Genomic DNA, 18,754 nt, shown 5'->3' on the forward strand with positions numbered 1-18,754 from the left:
TGGTCCATGACTTAGTATGACACTAGATACTTTTTTGTAAAAATCTTCAGTCTCCAAAACAAAAGCAGCAGAGATGGCAGCAGTACATGTTTTGCAGTATTCACTTCTTCTGCTGTGCAAGTCTGGCCCGTTCTTACCTGAGGGGAATCCTCTCTAAATGGTGAGAGAGAGAAAGGACAGCCTGTGTAGTTTGTTTTCCCTTCTGCTGCCTCCAGCAAAGTGTCACTGAAGCATGAACCTTGCACTTCATGGTACACAATGTGTGGTCGCTCCACGTGTGCTGTGAAGCCAATCCACCTCAAGCTGCTAGTCTGGACTCAAACCAGAGGTGAAAAGCTAGGGTTTGTGACTGTCAACTTCTCCACTAGAAAATATCCTGGTCTTAACTGTTAGAAGGCCTAAAATGGATGACAGAGATTTGGAGACTGAGCTCACTGTCCCTAAGGAGCCTTCCCGTTTGCGTTGTGTTCTGTTAACTTTACTGTGCTGCACTGCGGGAAACACCAGTCACCAGAGCTATCACTGGCTTCAATCATTTAATGTTTTTAAGTCTCATGCCCAGGATATCAGAAATACCTTACAGCTTGGCCCTGGATTGCTATTCCTCCCCAAGCTTCCCTTTTAAATGCAACTAGAAAAGCAAAAATCTTAGGGAACTAAAATGGCACCTGCACATTCATGCCTTTTTCTGCTCTTTGGGTTTATATAATTCTATTACTAAAGACAGCAGTTGGGAGGATGGGCTGCAGAGAATAATTGAAAGGGTTTTATGACCCCTTTGCAGTTTTTTTTTCATTATGCCACTTCTTCCTCCTTTAGGTCAAACCCTGAAGGAGAGATGCTCCCAGCCGAATCATCCCGGGCTGCTGCCATGCCCTTGCTGCTCCTGCAGCACACCTTACACATGTGTGCATGTGGGTGTGCACACACGTGCAATGAGAGGGGATTTAAAACTGGTGACAAACAAAGAGAGTTTGTGCAGCCCTGAGCTGCAGCCCCAGCCTTTAGGTTGCCATAGTATCTGCCAACAGCTGTTTCCAATTGACTCTTACTGTGCATATATCCCTGTAGTTTATTCCTCCTTTGTTTACACTAAACTGTCGTGTCCTTTAAAGTAAAATAGCTCCATGGGTTGGGTTTTCTTTCCCTCCACTACTCAAATGTTTTTGTTTTACTAACACGGTGTTAGAAGGGGTCAGGCAGAGCTCATATTTCATATGATCCAACAAGCCAAAACCTAGCTAGGGTAGAAATAGATGTCTCTTGCTCTCTTTTGCAGAGAGACTGGAGCATGGTAGACTGAAAAGAGATGAAAATTGAATTGCTAGTTGATTTTTGTTGACAGTTAACAGATTCATAAGCCTTTCTCTGCATCATCATCTCTATTTTAATAAAAAAAGCTCTATTTCAATTAGTTGATAGCAGTATCTTTCAGTTTTCCTGCAGTGGAAGGATGTAGTTGTCCTTGTTTAATGGAGTCTGATGGTTCCAAAATGAAGTTTTTCCCATAGGCCAACTGTAAAGGTTTGAATAGGCACAAGATCTGTTTAGCTCACAGTGTTTCCAGTAGGCCATAATTCAACCAGGACATGGAACCATCTGTCTGTGGTGAGTCCAAGCACCCACCAGCTTCTAATCTGGCTTTCTTAATGGTGTTTCCAACATACAGTTATTTCTGTCACACTGGAAATCTGCTATCCCTCATGAATTTCCTGATGTCTTCAATTTCCACCAGGCTGAAGATTTACTGTCAGACATGTGTGGTCTGGAAGAGTCATCCCAGATCCCTGTGTTTCCCTGCTTTCACATAGCAGCTGGAAATTTCTCTGACCTCTCTCACCAGTATGGATTCTCCCTGCCTCCATTACTTAAGTAACGGGTAGTACTGTCGCTGTTCTAGTGTTTTTGTTGTAGCATATCTTTAAATGTTCTTGCAGAACATAAAATGGTCCTTGCAGAACATGTCTCAGACATGTATCATTTACTGCCTTGTTCTGTGAAATGCTCTGGTGAGGTCCAGTTCTATGAGACGCGTTGTTCAGAAGGCAGCTGAACATATAATTATGGAACATTTTTGTGCAATTTATTTTGCATGAATTCCATCAAAATCATTATGTCAGTGTTCTTCTGAAATGTGTTTGTTATTTCTGTGGCCCAGCTAGACAGCAGTAACCCTCTCAAGAGGCTGAAAACAGCAGGAGTGATAGCAAAATGTCATAAAACCAGAAGTCACAAGAAAGCAGAATCTGACAACACAAAAATAGTTTAAAATAGTTTAAAATGTGAATATGATAGATACTAGATACTAGCAGGCAACTCTATCAAATGTTTGTGGCTTTCATGACTGTCAATTCAAACATCTATCAATAAGGGAGAAGAAAAAGGACTTGTGCAGCATTTCCAACCAGAATACTAAAGAGACCAAGTATTTCTCTCACATAATTCTGCCTCCTCAGTGTTTCTAAACCCTTTTGGTTCAGACATTAAGAGGACAAGCTATTCAGCCACTGTCAGTCTCCATGTGCTGCCTCTGCTGTGCCCTGAGTCCCCATGTACCTTTCTGCCATGTGACAGTAAAGTGTTCACCCATATTTCAAGGTAGATTCCACGCAGTATGTTATTTTGGAGTACAGATCATATCATGATACAGAAACATCTCATTGGACTCAGCAGTTCAGTTCCTCAGTGTGCTGCCTTGGAAAACACTAGGCAATAAACAGTGTCTCCTGGGTTCCTAGAGACATTTTTCTGGTTTAAAGTTAAAGTCCACAATAAATGGCTTCATCTGTTATTCTGAGTATGGTAAACCCCAAGGTTAAACTGAACGTATCAGTCAGTGCCATCCTGTCTTAGATTACAACTAGGAACCAGTAGGTAGGGTTGCGATAAAAGATGAACCGCTGCCTCATCAATATCACTGTAATTTGGGGATTCCCAAGTTTGGCCATGCTTTGCTCTGCTTGGCTTAGGAAGACAGCCATCCCCAGATCCTTCTTGGTAGGAAATTGTGAGTATTTGAATGCAAAGTAGTTTGGTCACTTGTGAGCTTTTGCTGAAGGAGGAAAAGAAAATAAAAGCCTGATTCTTTATGCACTTGGCACAATACTTTAACAGTGAAGTGCTGAAAAGGCACTGATGAATTTTTTCACGTGTTGATACAATGGTGTAAGAGGTACCTGGTAAAATGTCCCAAGTAGTGTCCCCGAAAGGTAAAGGCACTGTCTTCTTCATTGATGAGATGGGTTGGCAGCTAAGAGGATGTGAAAAGTGTGGCTGCATCTTTCTGTCTTCTGAGTGAACATGCGGTTAGACCAGCCTGACTCGTGAATGCTTCTTCTAAGAGAAAGGAAACATCTCCTTTTCCTGCCTTTATGGGGTAGTGACAATGAGTATTGCCAAAACGTAGATATTTAACAGCCACCGGCTTGGCAGTTGTGCAGAGCCTTAGGAGAGCTCAAGAATTAGACAAGGCTTATGTCCCAGTCACAAAGTTTGGAAGTGAATTGTCCAGTAGCCTGTGTGAAATGAGTTGTGGAGATGGAGAACTCTGCAGTCAGTAAAAGCTAAGATTTGAGTGAGCTATACAAACTGGCCTTAGGCTGCAGCTAAGTATCAGTCAGTACCTCTCACTGTCACAGCTACTACTATTCACATCTTTAGGAAACACTGGTTCAGTTCAGTTTGAAGTAGAAAATGGCCTTGATAACCTGATAATCAGTCCCCTTCAAGGTAAAAAGAATGAGATTATGATCCCTGTGGAATGGGAGGTTAGTATAGCTGCAACAAAAGTCCAGGTTCTGTGGTGGTAGGCAAGCATGCTTCTTTCTCAAAAGCTAAGCAAGATCCAAGGAACAAGCTCATGAAGTAACTCACTTTTTCCTCTGAGGGGGAGATAGTTAATGAGCAACAAGTATGCTGCTTTGATCCATAGGAGGGAGGGATAAAGGGGGGAGGCTACAGTGAGTTAAATCAATGGGTATATTTAAGGAGGAAAAATAAGCGAGCACTGGATGTCTGTAAGAGAAGTTGATGTGAAACTGCAACATGTCTCCCAGACATGTTCAGAGTCAGGCTGACGGCTTTCTCCAAGAGGACGAAACAATAAACCACTTGATGTCTGCAAGTGGGGCTGGTGTTAAATCAGCCGAGGTGTCCTGGGGAGATTAGTGATGAATTACTCTGCAGAGTCAATAGAGATTATTTATGAAGCCGGAGGGGATAGAGTGAGGCAGGCTAAGTACCATATCAGAAGTTATTTGGTACTTTTTGAGCTTTAACATTGCTTGAAGATGACTCAAGCAGTTGGACTTCCATATGCTGCCACCAGATGTACGGATGAGGGAAGAAGGAGGGAATATTCTCAGTAAAGATCCCTTTCCTTCCTCATCTGACCAGTGTTAGGCTGCTGTTGAACAAAAACAGTCAATACAGTCAATATCTGTGCTATGAATGAATGTGCTGCAGCTGAGGAAAGGGGCACCGTGTTTTCTTCTGGTCACATTTACTTCCTCAGTTCTGATGACAGGATCTGTGATTTGGTGGTGTAAAACAGAGAGAATACAGCTTGAATCGTACACTGTTCTGAAATTAGTAGTTTCTAGCAGCTAGAGGAAGTGTGTCTAGATCTGCAAATCTTGTAAGAAAGTCATTGCAGACTCTCCAATAGATACTGAAATGTAATTTCTGTAGTGTAAATTTTTGGGCCATAATTCCCCTTTAATGTGCTGTCTGTCCCATATGAATTTTAGGGTCTGAGGGATGCCTCTGCTTGGTTCTAAATGGAAAGATTTTACGCATCTGCTTTAGGTTCCTCTTTAATCAGTTCACCTGTTTCTGTTTAAAAGCATCACATCTGTTTCACGTTACTGCTGACCATCTTTAAGATCTACTGCATGGTTGGGTATGACTTTTGAACATACAAGAAGAATCACTTGATTAACAATTCTTTGGCCAGTTATCCAGCCACTTTTTAAGTGGGAAGATCCCCCATTTGTGCTGTTGCTGCTTACAGCTCTTGAAACACCTCCTGCCCCTGAAGAAGCACAGGCCCACTTTGGAAGAGCAAGATTGTTTCACTGTAAATCCTTCCGTACTTGTAATAGGATTGGTAATAATCTAGGATGCACATCTGCAGGCACCATGACCCAGTTACAGGCCTGTAAGTGACTAAGTTAAACTGCTTCTCGGCAGGGGGCTGGCAAGATTTCTGCTCCTCTCTACTGTGGGCTAAACCATTCAAGCCAGATGTTTTTCTGCTGATGGCAGGGCACAGGATCATCCAAGAAATCAGTGTTTGTATAACTGTCTGTCCTTGGGGCTCTCAATTATTTTTGAACAGACGATGTTTCAAAGTGTATTTAGTGCTGATGAATGGCAGCAAACAGAGGAGCTTGGAGTTTGAAGTCCTCGGACTCCTGGATGGAACAGCGAGATCAGCAATAATACGCGCTACACCTTCTGTATTGTTGACGTACTTTAGACCTGTCTATCTGGTCACGTTTACTGCATCCCCAAACCCACACAGTGATATTTGCACTGTATAATGGGGTGCTCAGCGTAATAATTGTTCAAGTTATTTGCATGGAAAACCCATGAAATCCACCTTCATTCTTTTTATCCTCAGTGAAAGTAGCAACAAAAAAATCCCCACCCTGGTGTTCATGGGTTGGTTTATTGAGGCCCCTCTGACAGACTGTGTGTCTGTGTTACAAGACAGTTAATCTGTGGACTCCAGATTCTAGAAAAAGTAAAGGGTGATCAACAAAATGAAACACTTTCAAAAACCGCAGGCACCAAATTGTCTGGGCATGTGTGTATGTGTCTGCTAGGAGCCAGGCCCACGCTGACCAGTATGCTTCTCCCTTGACGTGGTCACAGGGTTTGATCAGTTCAGGGTCACACAACTATGGACTTTATAATTCATGATTGTTAAAACCAAAAGAAACCCTTCTTTCTTCCGATTGAGACTGTAGAGCTTTTTGCAGAACCCTATGTACTCAGGTTTGTTGCTTTGATCCTGAGTTAAGCTGATGACCTGAAGTGAAAAGTTTCCAGCCTTGTCATTATAAAACTTGTAGTCCTTATATCTCATGCAAGCATGGCCCAATTATGTAGCTTTTCTGGAAGTTCAATAGCTTTACCTTACTTAGCTGATATCAGTTTGCCCTCCTTGTCAAAAGCAGACACGATGACCAGCTAAGAGAGTGAGAGCAATTAGTTCAGACCCGTAATATTTAAAAGTTTTTGAATGTATGCTGATTCATATTTTAGTTTCCAGCTGTTGGCTATATTGGGCAATATTAAAATGTTTTAATTTTCTTAGATTTAGTAATATTTCCTGTCTGTAAAAATAAAGCTCGCTCTTTTGCTTTTACCTAGTTCCAAAAATATGATTCTATCCAAATGTCAATAGCAACATGAAATTTCAACCTGGAATTTCTTCACACAGAAAACAAAAACATTTTGCCTCATGCATCAGTCTGTCTCTCATTTATATTTGCATTTTCTCTTTCTGCTGTTAATTAATTATATTGATTGTAGCAGATCCATGGAGACTACAAACTTCACTCCTCAAATATTTCTTTTCACACTTTTCTGTTTCAGTCCCAAAATTGAGATTTTCTTGCAGATAGCCTTTTCTTTATGGTTCATTTGGTCCTCCCCTACTCTCCTGAAATGACTGATGAGGGTGTCTTAGGTTGAGGGGGGTAGGGTGAAATTTGTCACTTGTGCATTTCTTCATTGACATCTGCACTGAGAACCACCAAGTTCATTTCATGTAATCTATCAAACAGCCTCTCAATAATCACAAATTTTGACTCCTCCTGATCTACCCTGGATTTCAGGTGGAGTCCCTGAGAGATTTTTTTATTCATTCTGTGTTTTGTTGTGACTGATGACATCTACTCATTACACACTGATGGACAGGAGTAGGTGGGAAGGAGAGTGTAATTTTAATACCTCAGATAATAAGCTTGTGTTTTCAGACCTTTTTTCATATTGGATATGAAACGTGGATACGTAGATGCTGTCAATTCTAGAATAGTAACTTCATCGTAGAGCTTCCTATGGTTCCTTTGTGCCTTTTTAGTTCAGCTTTCCAGTCTTCCTACTTTCTGAATTGTCAGAGTCACTTAAGCTTTGCACTAATGGTACAATGTTGATACTGTTGAAAGGCTGAAGCTGTCTAATGAAGAAATCAGACAAGCAATCTTGAAGATGGATGAACAAGAAGACCTAGCAAAAGATATGCTTGAGCAGGTAAGAAAGTTTACAGTCAGATATATTTTATTCTTAAGTCCTTCACTGCCTTTTTTTTCACCTAAAGTAAGTAGATACATGTACTGGCTCTGCTGGTATATGTGCAGATCTGAACTTGGCCCTATCATGTCAGCAGAGCTGCAGATGGGAGCATGAGAAAAGTATCTTTCCCAATGTAACTGTGTGTCAGGTTGATTTCATAACAGTTTTCTCTTCTTGATGCAAGATATGCATGATTACAGTTGGTATGAGGTTTCCTTTCTTGTCCTCCCTTCTCACCTGTGACTTTCCTATAATTTTTCCTATCCCTTTTTTATACTGCTGATTATTTTTCTGTTGTTGTTCTTATTTTCTTTTTTCTTTTCTCTTTTTAAACCTCTGTCTGCAGCTTTTCCATTGGAAAATGCCATGAACCAGGCCATATGGGTCAATGGTTAGAGCCGGTACTAGAAGGGATCTTGCATTCTAACTAGAATGGTTAAAAAAGGAGTCAGGGACTTTTCTTTCCTGCAGTTGGTTCAATGTATAGGTTATATGGAAAAAACCCTCAGCTGAACCACCACTGCCCAATCTCCTCCATTTATAGAGGGTGAAAAACGGTGCTTTAACCAAAGATGCACATGATAAAATTCCTTAGGAGTATGCAAAATGTTATAATCCTGAACTGCCTAATAAATGTGATTACTTCTTTGTGTGGAGACACAGTATTTAATTGTGTACAAAAAAGCTTTTCCATTTTGGAAATTTATAGCCTACTTATCACATTATCTGAATGCTCACAGCTGCTCGAGACATCACTGCAAAGCTTCTGATGCTCCACACCTTTGAATATCACATTTTTAGGAGTGGGATAAAATATTAAAAAGTGGTGGGTGTGGGCTGAGGCTATGTGCATGGCAATATTTATAACCATACTAAAGCACAACTACCACCAGATATGTCAAAAATCTGTCAAAGTATGAGCTTTTAAGGTCAGCATATGAATAGAAGCCAGTGTCAGGCACATATCCAGGCGCTTGGTTATTGTTTATTGTTTCAGCAGAGTATGGCAGACCCGAGAGAGATAGATGAGGCTTTGTGTGTACTCTAGGATAGGCACGATGGGTACTTCACACTGAATGGGACACATCCTGCTCTTGTTTGCACCAATCTAAACTACAAGTAATGCTGTGGGAATCAAAGTTCTCTCTGTACTTCCCCTTGGGTAAGTTGCAGTAGCACTTGGCCTTTAGGATTTAGAAATGGGAAATTCCCCATAGAATTAAAAATTAAGCTGTTGGGGTCAGTGAGGGATAAAGACAGAACAGCAAGCAAAGGTTTAAAAAAGGTCAGTTTTGTAGCCACAGCTGCAGTTTTTAAAGTTAAGGTCATACGGCTGAATCAATGTAATGCTTCCCCATGGCAGCAGAGAAGTCCGGGGGCGCTCTCTCTCTCCCCATCAGGGTTTGTTTGTGCCTCTCTGTTCCTCTCTCCTTTTCGCTGGGTCTCTCATCTCGGTGTTTGGTTTGTATCTGTCACTTTAGCTGCTGAAGTTTGTTCCTGAAAAGAGCGATACTGACCTGCTGGAGGAGCATAAACACGAAATTGAGCGGATGGCCCGGGCGGATCGTTTCCTCTTTGAAATGAGCAGGTCTGTTTGATATGTTATGGGAAAGTGCACACAGGGCTTCTTGGAAGCAGCTGTAATTGTTGTTGAAAATGGATTGTCTGGCACTGAGTGGGAATGTGCAAGAGATTTTGGGCCAGCATTATACCCCACATTTGCCAGAAGCCCACAAATGTTTCTGTTTATTACACAAACTTTTTATTGATGATAAGCACTCTCCATGCTGTCATTTAAGGACCAGTCCCCTGATGACAAGCAGAAATCTGCCTCCTCTGCCTAAACTTGTTCACGCAAAAAGGAATTCAGGTCCAACCGTTAGATGTAGTGTAGCCAGGGGTCAGGATTTCATACAGATCCCTTTTTCCATTCAGCTATCCCATCTCGTCATGCTCTGACCTTCTTTCTTGTTCCAACTTTGCTACATCCCTGATCAGGATTAACATCTTGTTCTGCTAATTGAGATGCAGCTGGCATCTTCCATGACTCTTGTATTTCAAGAGTAATAAGAATTCTTTCATCTCCTCTTCAGTTGTGATCAAAACATGCCTTGAGGTCATCCATTTTCATAACAAGGTTGATTATGTAGTGCTAGATGTCTGAGCTATGTTCGTAATCCCGTGCATAGGCCTTATGAGACTCAACATCCAACCATTATATAAGTAGCATGCTGGCCCTGGGCTTCAAAATACAATTCCAGTTCAGTGTTGGCTTTCCTCTACCCTTCATGCAGGATTGACCACTATCAGCAGCGGCTGCAAGCATTATTCTTTAAGAAGAAGTTTCCAGAAAGGCTGGCAGAAGCAAAACCAAAAGTGGAAGGTATGGTTAAAGCTCTTGCTAGGAGTTGGGTAGAGGGGCAGGGAGGGTCAAGAGAGGCTTGTCTTCAAAGGAGGTGCTGTTACATGTGTGTTATGGTTGTAGAACCAGTGAGTCCAAGACATGTCATGTGCCAAGAAATTAATTCTGTCTGACACTTCTTGCACCCATGGACTTTATTAAGTCAGTTTCATATATGACCTGACAGATGTCAAGGTGTGCTACCAGGCTGTGATGAGCTGCCAAAAGCTTTTGTAGTCTTTCTGTGGGTCAGCCTTCCCTTCTCACCCTCAAGTTCTTGCACCTTCCCTCTCCATGGGGCAGTTAGAATAAATGTCTTAGGACGGTGGTATTCTGGGAATGTGTAATTTACAAGGAGGGGGGGTGTATTGCTTCTGTGCCACATCTGTGGTTATCACAGAGAAAAGGTGAGTGTATTCTACTCTGCATTTTCAGATGAGATCAAGCCTCCTCCCTGTCCTTGCTATGTTTTTAGAGTGTGAGGTTCAGAACAGCCTTGCTCCTGGGCTCAGAGGAGCATCCTACAGGCTAGATGTAGTGCATCTTCCTTCCAGTTGTCCTGGTTTGGGGCATGGGGGTGGGGGAAGGGCAGTACACACACAGACTGTGTTGCAGTATTTGCTGGGCAATAGTCAGATGGGAATTTTAGGGTACTTCAAGTTATGGGCTCAAACACGTTAAAAACAGACACTGTGCAATAACCTGTTCGTTTTTTTGTTGTTTGTTTGGTTTTTTTTTTTTTTTCTAAGCCATTCTTCTGGCATCCAAAGAACTCATCCGAAGCAAGCGTTTGAGGCAACTTCTGGAGGTTGTTCTGGCCTTTGGGAATTATATGAACAAGGGCCAAAGGGGAAGTGCTTATGGCTTCAAAGTTTCCAGCCTGAACAAAATTGCAGACACCAAATCCAGCATAGACAGGTATGCTAGAAGGCCGTAAGTTAAGTAGTTACTGTGCTGTTGCATCTCTTACCATAGTAATCAAAGCGGCTTTTGTTTGTTTTTAGCTCTGTAGACCGTTTAAGATAATGTCTTATTTGGCATTTAAGTAGTGCTTTTTACGCTAAAGGATCCTGCAGCAGTTAAGACCAGCTACTAGCACAGCACTCCAATTCTGCTGTTTCTCTGGATAATGCACATCTGTTGTTGGCTTGTGTTTCTGCAACACTATGCAAAGATGACAAAATGTAGTATTTCACAAAGAACTGAAATAAGTTTGTCAGGGAGGAGGATTTCTATGGAATTTGCCCTTTATACCAAAGTTTTATGGCCATGGTTTTGCAAAAAAGAAAACACAAATACTTTGACCACAGTTTTATGTCTCCTGTGAAACATGGCATGTGTTTCTGATGCAGGACTGTCATAAACTGGCTCTCTACCTACACCAGTAATGGAACCACAAGGCATAGCTCAGAGAGACTGAGCCTGGTTGCATCTAGAACAGTTAAGGAAAATAGCTGGGTTTGGGAGGGTGGAGCTTACTATTTATGGACATGGGCTGGAGGTCTTTATAGTGCTACCCCATGTTTTGCCCCACATCCCCACACTGGTTCTGGAAATTAATCCAGCTGTGACTGGAGAGAGAATACCACTTTTGGGTTCCAGAAGTACTAAAGTTTTCCTTAGAGATCTCCTATACTGGTTCTTACTAACTCGCACCTTCCTTGACTTATGAGACCTTCTGAGACCATAATTGTGGTGAAATGACTTCAGGCTGTGACAGAATGAATAATGGCAGTAAGAAGCCATATGAAATTCATCCCTACCTAATAGAGTTTGAACTAACAGAGCTCTGTTTTGACTACCACAATGTCCTTTCTATATTCCAAGGCTAACACTTGTGTAGCTAGTGTTGAACACTTTTTTGCCGTAATGTAGCTTGGCTTGATTTCCCTTATATTAAATGTCCTGTGCAGATTCTGTTCTCCCAACCAGTTCCCAGGCTTCAGTCTGTGTGGAACAGCGGCCATCTGCTGTCTTGCTTGTCAGTTAACCACATAATACCCATCTCAAGCAGCTGTAACGTGTGGCTGTTCTCTCTACACGCAAAATGTGTTGACGCAAAATTCATCATTTACTTTACAAATCTTCTTAAACCTTCTTCTGCATCTCTCATACATTTCATTTCTATCCACTCTTACTTGAGCCACCACTGTTTTTGTAGTAGTGAGCCTGACCACTACTTACAAGTATAGCTGTTTCATTACTGTAGGAGTTTTCTTTGCAACTTCTTCAATCTTCAAGAACCTTTTCCTCTTCTTAGTTAACTCCTTAGGTTTTTTCCCGTATCACCTCTGGGAACCACTCACTTCTCCCTTACGAGTTAATGTCACTTTAATACTCTTAGTTGTTTATTCTCTGAAGTATCTGGGGGCAAATAGTATACTGCGTTACACAATTTTCTGTTACACCATCTACACAGATGGATGGAAGCATGCTAGTACTCCCAGAATAAATCAAGGCACAATATATTGCTTGAGGTTTTACAAAGGATGGTTCATAAAAGGGCTAATTAATTTTAGTCTGTGATACTTTTCTTTCAATAACAGAGCTGCTAACTGCTGGTATATTGTTTGTTTTGTTCATTCAAGCACATTTCCTGCCCAAATATTTTCCACTGATTTGTCATAATCCTCCCACCATCCTCTTCCTTCTCACCACCATCTTCCTTCTCATTTCTCCCTTCCTTTTTTTTTTTTTTTTTAGGAATATTACACTGTTGCACTACTTAATTATGATCTTTGAGAAGAACTATCCAGATATCCTAGATATTCAGTCTGAGTTGCAGCATCTTCCAGAAGCAGCAAAAGTCAAGTAAGTCTGGTGCTATTGCTTGTTGTCAGAGCTGGAGTTCCCAGTGATTTCTGTTAACTTAATGATAAGCAGTTTTTTCATTGATATCTTCTAAACTCATGACTAGCCTTACAGCTGTAATTCTTTTGCTCACATTACTTATGTTATTCAGGTGTACAATAGCAGAGAATTTTGATTCAAGATTTGTAGATAACTAAATTGACAGCTTTACTCAGATGTGCCTATATCTACTTTATTTCTGAATCAGACGTAACTAGACTGGTTGTTGTTTGTAATTCGCTCACCATACTCTATGTTTGTTCATCTAAGTCACATGCTGTTTCTTCTGGATAATTTAAATTTTGTTTCTAAGGCAGAGTCAGTTGGGCACAGAGATGCTATAGCAAGGCCTTTTCAGGAAGATTGTTCAAACTTGCACAAATCAAGTCTTGCACAGAACTGTGGAAAGCTTCATACTTTTTGCACAAATTTCAATGATTTTTTTTTCCATTTCCGTAGGTGTTTGTAGAAAATTAATACATAAGACATCTCCCAAAATACTAGCATTTTTTTTCTTTCCAAAGCACTGCTCGAAAATACCTTTGCATACTATTTGCCCAGGCGTGCTTCTTTGTACAGTGAACTGCTCCAGCTAATGAACGACAAGTAAAAAATAAATGTAGGGTCACACTTAAAGACATTTATTAAGGCTTTAGTGGTGGTTTAAAGATGTAAACTACTACTCACCAAGTACTTGGAGGAGATGCCTGCTGACTTACAAATAGGTACTAACTAGTTACCTGGAAATGAAAAGTCATTTTTTTCATACAAGTCCTAGAAACAAACCCCTCTTGTTTGTAGAGGATAAGCAGAAATTCAGTACAACCCTTGTGTCTGGGGAAGCATGTATTAATATTAACAGGAGAGTTACATGCTCAGTTACAATGTAAACTTGCAAGGACTACCATATGGTAGTAAAGTAGATGGAAAAAACGATGTTTGGAGTGTGAGGAATCAGAAATTATATATAAATGTCCTGCTAAGAGGATTTAGTGGTTCAAGAATTATATGTAGAGATAATCTGAGACCCCAGTAATGTGTGTGCTGAAGTTGGGTTCCTTGCTTATGTGTCAACTGATTATTGCAAGCTGGCCATGTGGCATTTGCTTCTTGCTGGAAGATTAGACTCAACTCACAGGGCAGATGCTCTGAGGGCAACCACCCCTCTTTTTCCCAGGAAAATCCTAATCTCTGATGTGACCACAGGCAAGCAGGGTCTGCCTCATCTTACATCTCTTACAAAAAGCAACACAGAGCATTATCAGACCCCCTTCCCCACATTTCTTATCATCTGACGTGGCTGGTGCCAGAGGCTGGATACCAGACTTGATGGGCCAGTGGTCTGTTGCACAGTTCCTGTATTCCTATGTAACACTGCTCTTTTTGTTTTATCTGCTCTGTGTCCGTCTCCTGTGCAGCCTGGTAGAGCTGGAGAAGGAAGTCAACAACATAAAGACTGGATTGAAAGCTGTTGAAGCTGTAAGTATCCGAAGGTTTCCAACGCACAATACTTAAAATATCTCACTCAGAATCAGGGGCACTATATATTTTATGATAAGAGAAGGTGGGCTTTCTTTTTCCGTTCTTTTCCATTCCGTTCCAGAATGCATTAACCAAGAAAAAACAAATAAAAGCTTCTCATGTGGAGCTCCTGCTGATGATCTTAACAGACTTAAGCCTAATGAAAAGCTTGTTTGATCTCAGCCTGCAAAGTAAAAGGACAGTTTGACAAATGGCATGGACTGAAAGAAGAAATAAAATTCTTGCTCTTTCTTACTGAGGGATGGCTGGCTGCCCTAACAAGTGTTTCACATGGCTCTTGGAGTAGTAGTAAACAGGTAGTGCATTGTTATATGCAACCGTAACCTATCCTAAGCACTCCTTGTGAAGGCAAAGATAGACTAGTTAAAGATGTGAGGGAGCTGAGATGGCAAGCAAAGCAACAATGGTGTGTTTTCCTGCTATTAATGAAAGCCTTTTAAGCTGGACGTAGGTTGCCTGTGTTCAGTTTGTACTTAGGTAGTTCAGAGCCTTCCATGTCGACAGAGAACAGTACAAATGGTGCATTGATGCGGTTGTATGTCCTAAATTGTAAGAGTTAAAGCTGAGGGATGGGCATAAATGATCCCTGGAGCCACAAGTTCCAGTGTCAGCTGTGGTTTCCCTACCCAGAAGCCTCCTTCAGTTATGTGTTGGGTTTGTTCCTGAGGAAAGCTTCCAGCCTTCCTGAGGCGGGAAAGCACAGAGCAGGACACCGTGTTCAGTGGCAGGACGTAGGAACTCTCATATTTGCCTTTTGTTTATGCAGTTGACATATGTGTGTGGCTTTGAACAACCCCATGTGTTTGCCTCCTTTGTGAAATGGCAGCTACAAAGACCTACCTCTCACAAAGGCTGATGTGAGGAACAGCAAGTTAGTGTTTGTACAGCAGCTGAAAAGTAAAGATTAAAGGCTAAAGTCACTCTATTGTCTCTGTCCTTTAATGTCTCCCATCATCTGCACAGATAAATGTGTTCTGACCCTAAGAACATCATTTTCTCTTTCTGCAAGAATAAGAACAATTTCCTATGTTCAGGTTGGTGCTGGCATCTCTTGCCTGACTGAGACGAGGGCAGTGCTGAGAGAAAAGGCAGAGCTCTCTGGAATTCAAGAAGGACCCTGACATGTTTAGCTGTTCTTTGCCCTTTCAAACAGGGTTTTATTAGCCGCACTTTTCAGTGTCCCTCTGTCTTCAGGATATTTCACTTGTCTTTTTCAACTCATGTCAGTTTAATGCCAGTGGAGCATTCCAAATGGGGAGCATTCTGAACTGGAACTACTGGGAATTGCATTGGGTAGTTTCTGTGCAAGGATTACCTATCTACAAGGAACTAACAGGACCTTCCAGACCTCCTCATCCATAGTGGGACAGCCAGTGATGATTTCATTCTCCTTTCACCTGGCCTGAGTTTGGTTTGGCTCTAGGTGCAGAGGAAGGGATCTTTGCCCTGTCAGTGGCCCCCAGGCTGTCTGACTGTCTCCAGCAGTTCATCATGTAATTAGCCAGTGATCCTCCCATGAAAAATACCAAACTTTCCAAACCTTTTCTGGATTGTTGGGGTAAGGGAGAACACAGCAATGAGAAGAGATACCGTTGCATATATGGAGTGCAGTGTTTGGGAATTAAAAGAATCTGTAAAGGGAAGTCTGACATGGAGTTTATGACATGGAGAGGCCCAGTTTTGGATGGGACAGACAACTCCTCCCCTCATTGCATGTGAGTACCTACTTCTGTTTTGCTTTCTGTGATTGGGTTATTTGTCCTTTTGCCTTTACAGACCGTTTTTATTCTCTTTCCCATATATGAGTTCCATGGGCAACCTTTCCTTCCCATTCAATCACCATCTTCCCTTCTCAGTCTTTTCCCTGCCATGGTGTTTTTCATCTGGGGCTGCCAGCACCTCCCAGTCTGCTTGCTCTATTCGTGGTTTTCTAGTGTGCAAAAAGCAGCACTGTAGCAACAATAGAAGATCACTGTCAGGTGGAAGAGGGAGGAGGGGAAGGTGTGATTCTTGATTCCATTCCAGTGAGTTCTCACCACAACCTTGGCTCCAGTGACTGAGAAGTTTCTTCAAGGCCCCTTAAGAATAGAAAGCTAAAAATAGTTTCGCAGTCAGATGTTCTTAAAGGTACTACTAACCCTTTGCCTTCCTGGACCTGCAGCTTCTTCATAAAAATAAGACCTATTCATTTTAAAGACATTCATGGAACTGTCTTTGTGTGGGATGCTCCCAGAAGGATAGCTAAGTAGTTCTTGGTCTTCTCCAAATCAGGAAGTGAATTCTGTCAGCAGAGCCCTTCTCTCACACAGCAAGGAGATCATAGCCACTGCTTGAGAAACCACTGCCATGGCTGATTCATTTCATCTCTCTAGAGAACCATCAGTCCAGCCCACTAGGAGCAGTGTTAGCTTCTCCTGTTATGCTGTTAAGACTAGTATATACCACTTCTGGAAGATACAGAGGAGTTTCTTATTCTCTGGCATTGTTCTTGGGCTGATTATATACTCTTGCTGGTTACTTGTGTGGTGGGGTTTTTGTTGGGGGTTTTTGGTTTGTTTGTTTGTTTGGGTTTTTTTTTGAAGAATTATTCTGCAGGGAAGGACTGAATTTGAAACTGAAGGGCAGACCACCTAATCTTAATTTTACTTTGAAAAACATTGCTCTGCAGTAACAGTCCCAAATGCCATAGCTTTCAACAGTGAGTAAGATGACAGAACTGTTACACTCACCTGCTTGGGGAGGGGGTAGAGCAACTTTCAGCTAAATTTAGCTTGAAATTTAGAATATGAAAGAGTGACTGAAAAAAAAAAAAAAAAGCATAATTCTTAGATAATTCTTAGAAGCATGTGAAGTGATATTTCCTGTACTTATAAGGTCCAATTCCAAGTGATTGTAACACAGAGACAATTCATTGCAAAGTGATGTAACTGAGTAGTGCTCCTGGGACTGTTTCTTGTGATGTGTTAGGAAAACCAGTGGAGAATAGGATGTAATATAAGGCAGGGGAAGTAGCACTTCTTTAATGTGGACTTTTCTCCGGCCACCTGCTCATTGCTTTTCCTACATATTTTCTGCCTTGTGGCCTTTCCTTGTAGTGGTTACATTCTCTTTCCAACTCACATCAGAACAGAAGATATATCCTATCTGATTTTAGATTGTTGATGGCCAAAGTTGCATTTTGCATCACTGTGGAGCAAATCGCAAGGAGTTTCTCAGCATAGATGATTATAAACCTACCTATTTGGCTCTGTGAACCAGTATTTTAATGACCAGTAACAGAAGGCACCAAACGCTTGTCACTGGAGTTGCAGCCAGCACAAAAATATTTTTTCCAAAGGGAACACAGGGTCAGACTGTAACTTGACCTGCTGTTTCATGCTGCTTTTCCTACAGAGAAAGTAAGGCTTTATCATTCCCACTGATTATTCAGCTGAGAATAAAGATGAGGCCCAGATTACGATTTCATTGTCCCCATGAGACTGTCAGCAGCACGCAAACCAAGCACAGGCATGGGATATTGCCAGTCTTACTATGATGGAGTAATTTCAAGGAGCTCTGTAGCTCTTTTTGTGCCACAAGCATGGTGAATAGAGTAAGGGAAGAGATAGCATGGGCAGTCTTTGCTTAAAACTACAAAACTTGAGCCAGAAAGAAAGAACCTTACATTATGGTGGGGTTTTTTTCTTTCTGTAGGTAGTGGACAAATAGAGCTTAATTCCCTACGGTTTTATGTTGTCTTTTGTTTTTTTTTTCCCCCCATAAATCTTACTGCAATAGCCCCAGTTTATAACTCTGACTTTTATGATATCCAAGCTAATTCTTATTGGTTATCAGGGTGCTAGCAAAGGGGAACCTTTGGCTGGGAGAACCAATTTTGATGTCTTTTTTCTGCCCACCTAGTGCTTTTCAGAGAACTCAAGGGGAGATCCAAGGCAAGGAACTATTTAGATTATTCACACGTGTACATGTTTGCCCAAGAATACAGCTTTTGAGTCACCATGGGAGAAAAGATGGAGGGAAACTCACTATTAAAAATTTCAAATTTACTTGCTATGCAATCCAAGGTCTCTATTATTTGCCATTTTGCATAGGAAAAAAATGCAGTGTTTCATGTACTTGATGCTTAAATTATGAAGTTGCTTTAGAAGTTCAGCATGTTGATAGCTTTCTTGGGAGTGGTTGTTTGAGGATAAAGGGAACTGTAATTAAGAACTTCCTTCATCCCACCTTAACTTTCCCTCTCATGCTGAAAAGGCAAAACATTCGACTTTGTGAGAAAGTGGTTTATGCATTAGAGCTCTGGATAAATGTGTGCAGAGTGGGAGCAAAGCATGCTCTGAGTGAAACAGATGGGCTTCCCTGCTCCCTTCCTTGTCAGAGAGTAATCTTTGACATTTGCCTGTCTATATCTCTTCCTTCTCTTTCAGGAACTGGATTATCAGAAGAGACGCATGAGGGAATCAGGGGATAGGTTCGTTCCTGTCATGAGTGATTTCATCACTGTGGCCAGTTTCAGTTTCTCAGAGTTAGAAGACCTTCTCAACGAGGCTAGAGACAAGGTAAGAATACCTTTTGAATTTTTGTGGGTTTCACTGGCTCAGTCAAAAGCTGAGATCAATTTCAGATGCTGGGACTGTAGTGAAAAATATGACAGACACT

At 41.4% G+C, this 18,754-nt stretch overlaps 1 protein-coding gene across 3 annotated transcripts in view; it reads left to right on the forward strand.

Moving 5' to 3' along the window:
- Window positions 1-18,754, forward strand: part of DAAM2 (dishevelled associated activator of morphogenesis 2) — a 187,229-nt gene that overhangs the window by 152,160 nt on the left and 16,315 nt on the right. For all 3 annotated transcript variants that reach the window (XM_026844832.1, XM_026844831.1, XM_026844830.1), the window contains 7 exons: window positions 7,176-7,260; window positions 8,784-8,890; window positions 9,597-9,685; window positions 10,453-10,621; window positions 12,407-12,514; window positions 13,972-14,032; window positions 18,523-18,654. In XM_026844832.1, the coding sequence (XP_026700633.1) occupies window positions 7,176-7,260; window positions 8,784-8,890; window positions 9,597-9,685; window positions 10,453-10,621; window positions 12,407-12,514; window positions 13,972-14,032; window positions 18,523-18,654 (751 nt within the window). The remainder of the gene's footprint in view (window positions 1-7,175; window positions 7,261-8,783; window positions 8,891-9,596; window positions 9,686-10,452; window positions 10,622-12,406; window positions 12,515-13,971; window positions 14,033-18,522; window positions 18,655-18,754) is intronic.

Source organism: Athene cunicularia, assembly GCF_003259725.1.
Source record: "Athene cunicularia isolate RWA chromosome 3 unlocalized genomic scaffold, athCun1 chr3_part1, whole genome shotgun sequence".
Classification (NCBI taxonomy): Eukaryota; Metazoa; Chordata; class Aves; order Strigiformes; family Strigidae; genus Athene; species Athene cunicularia.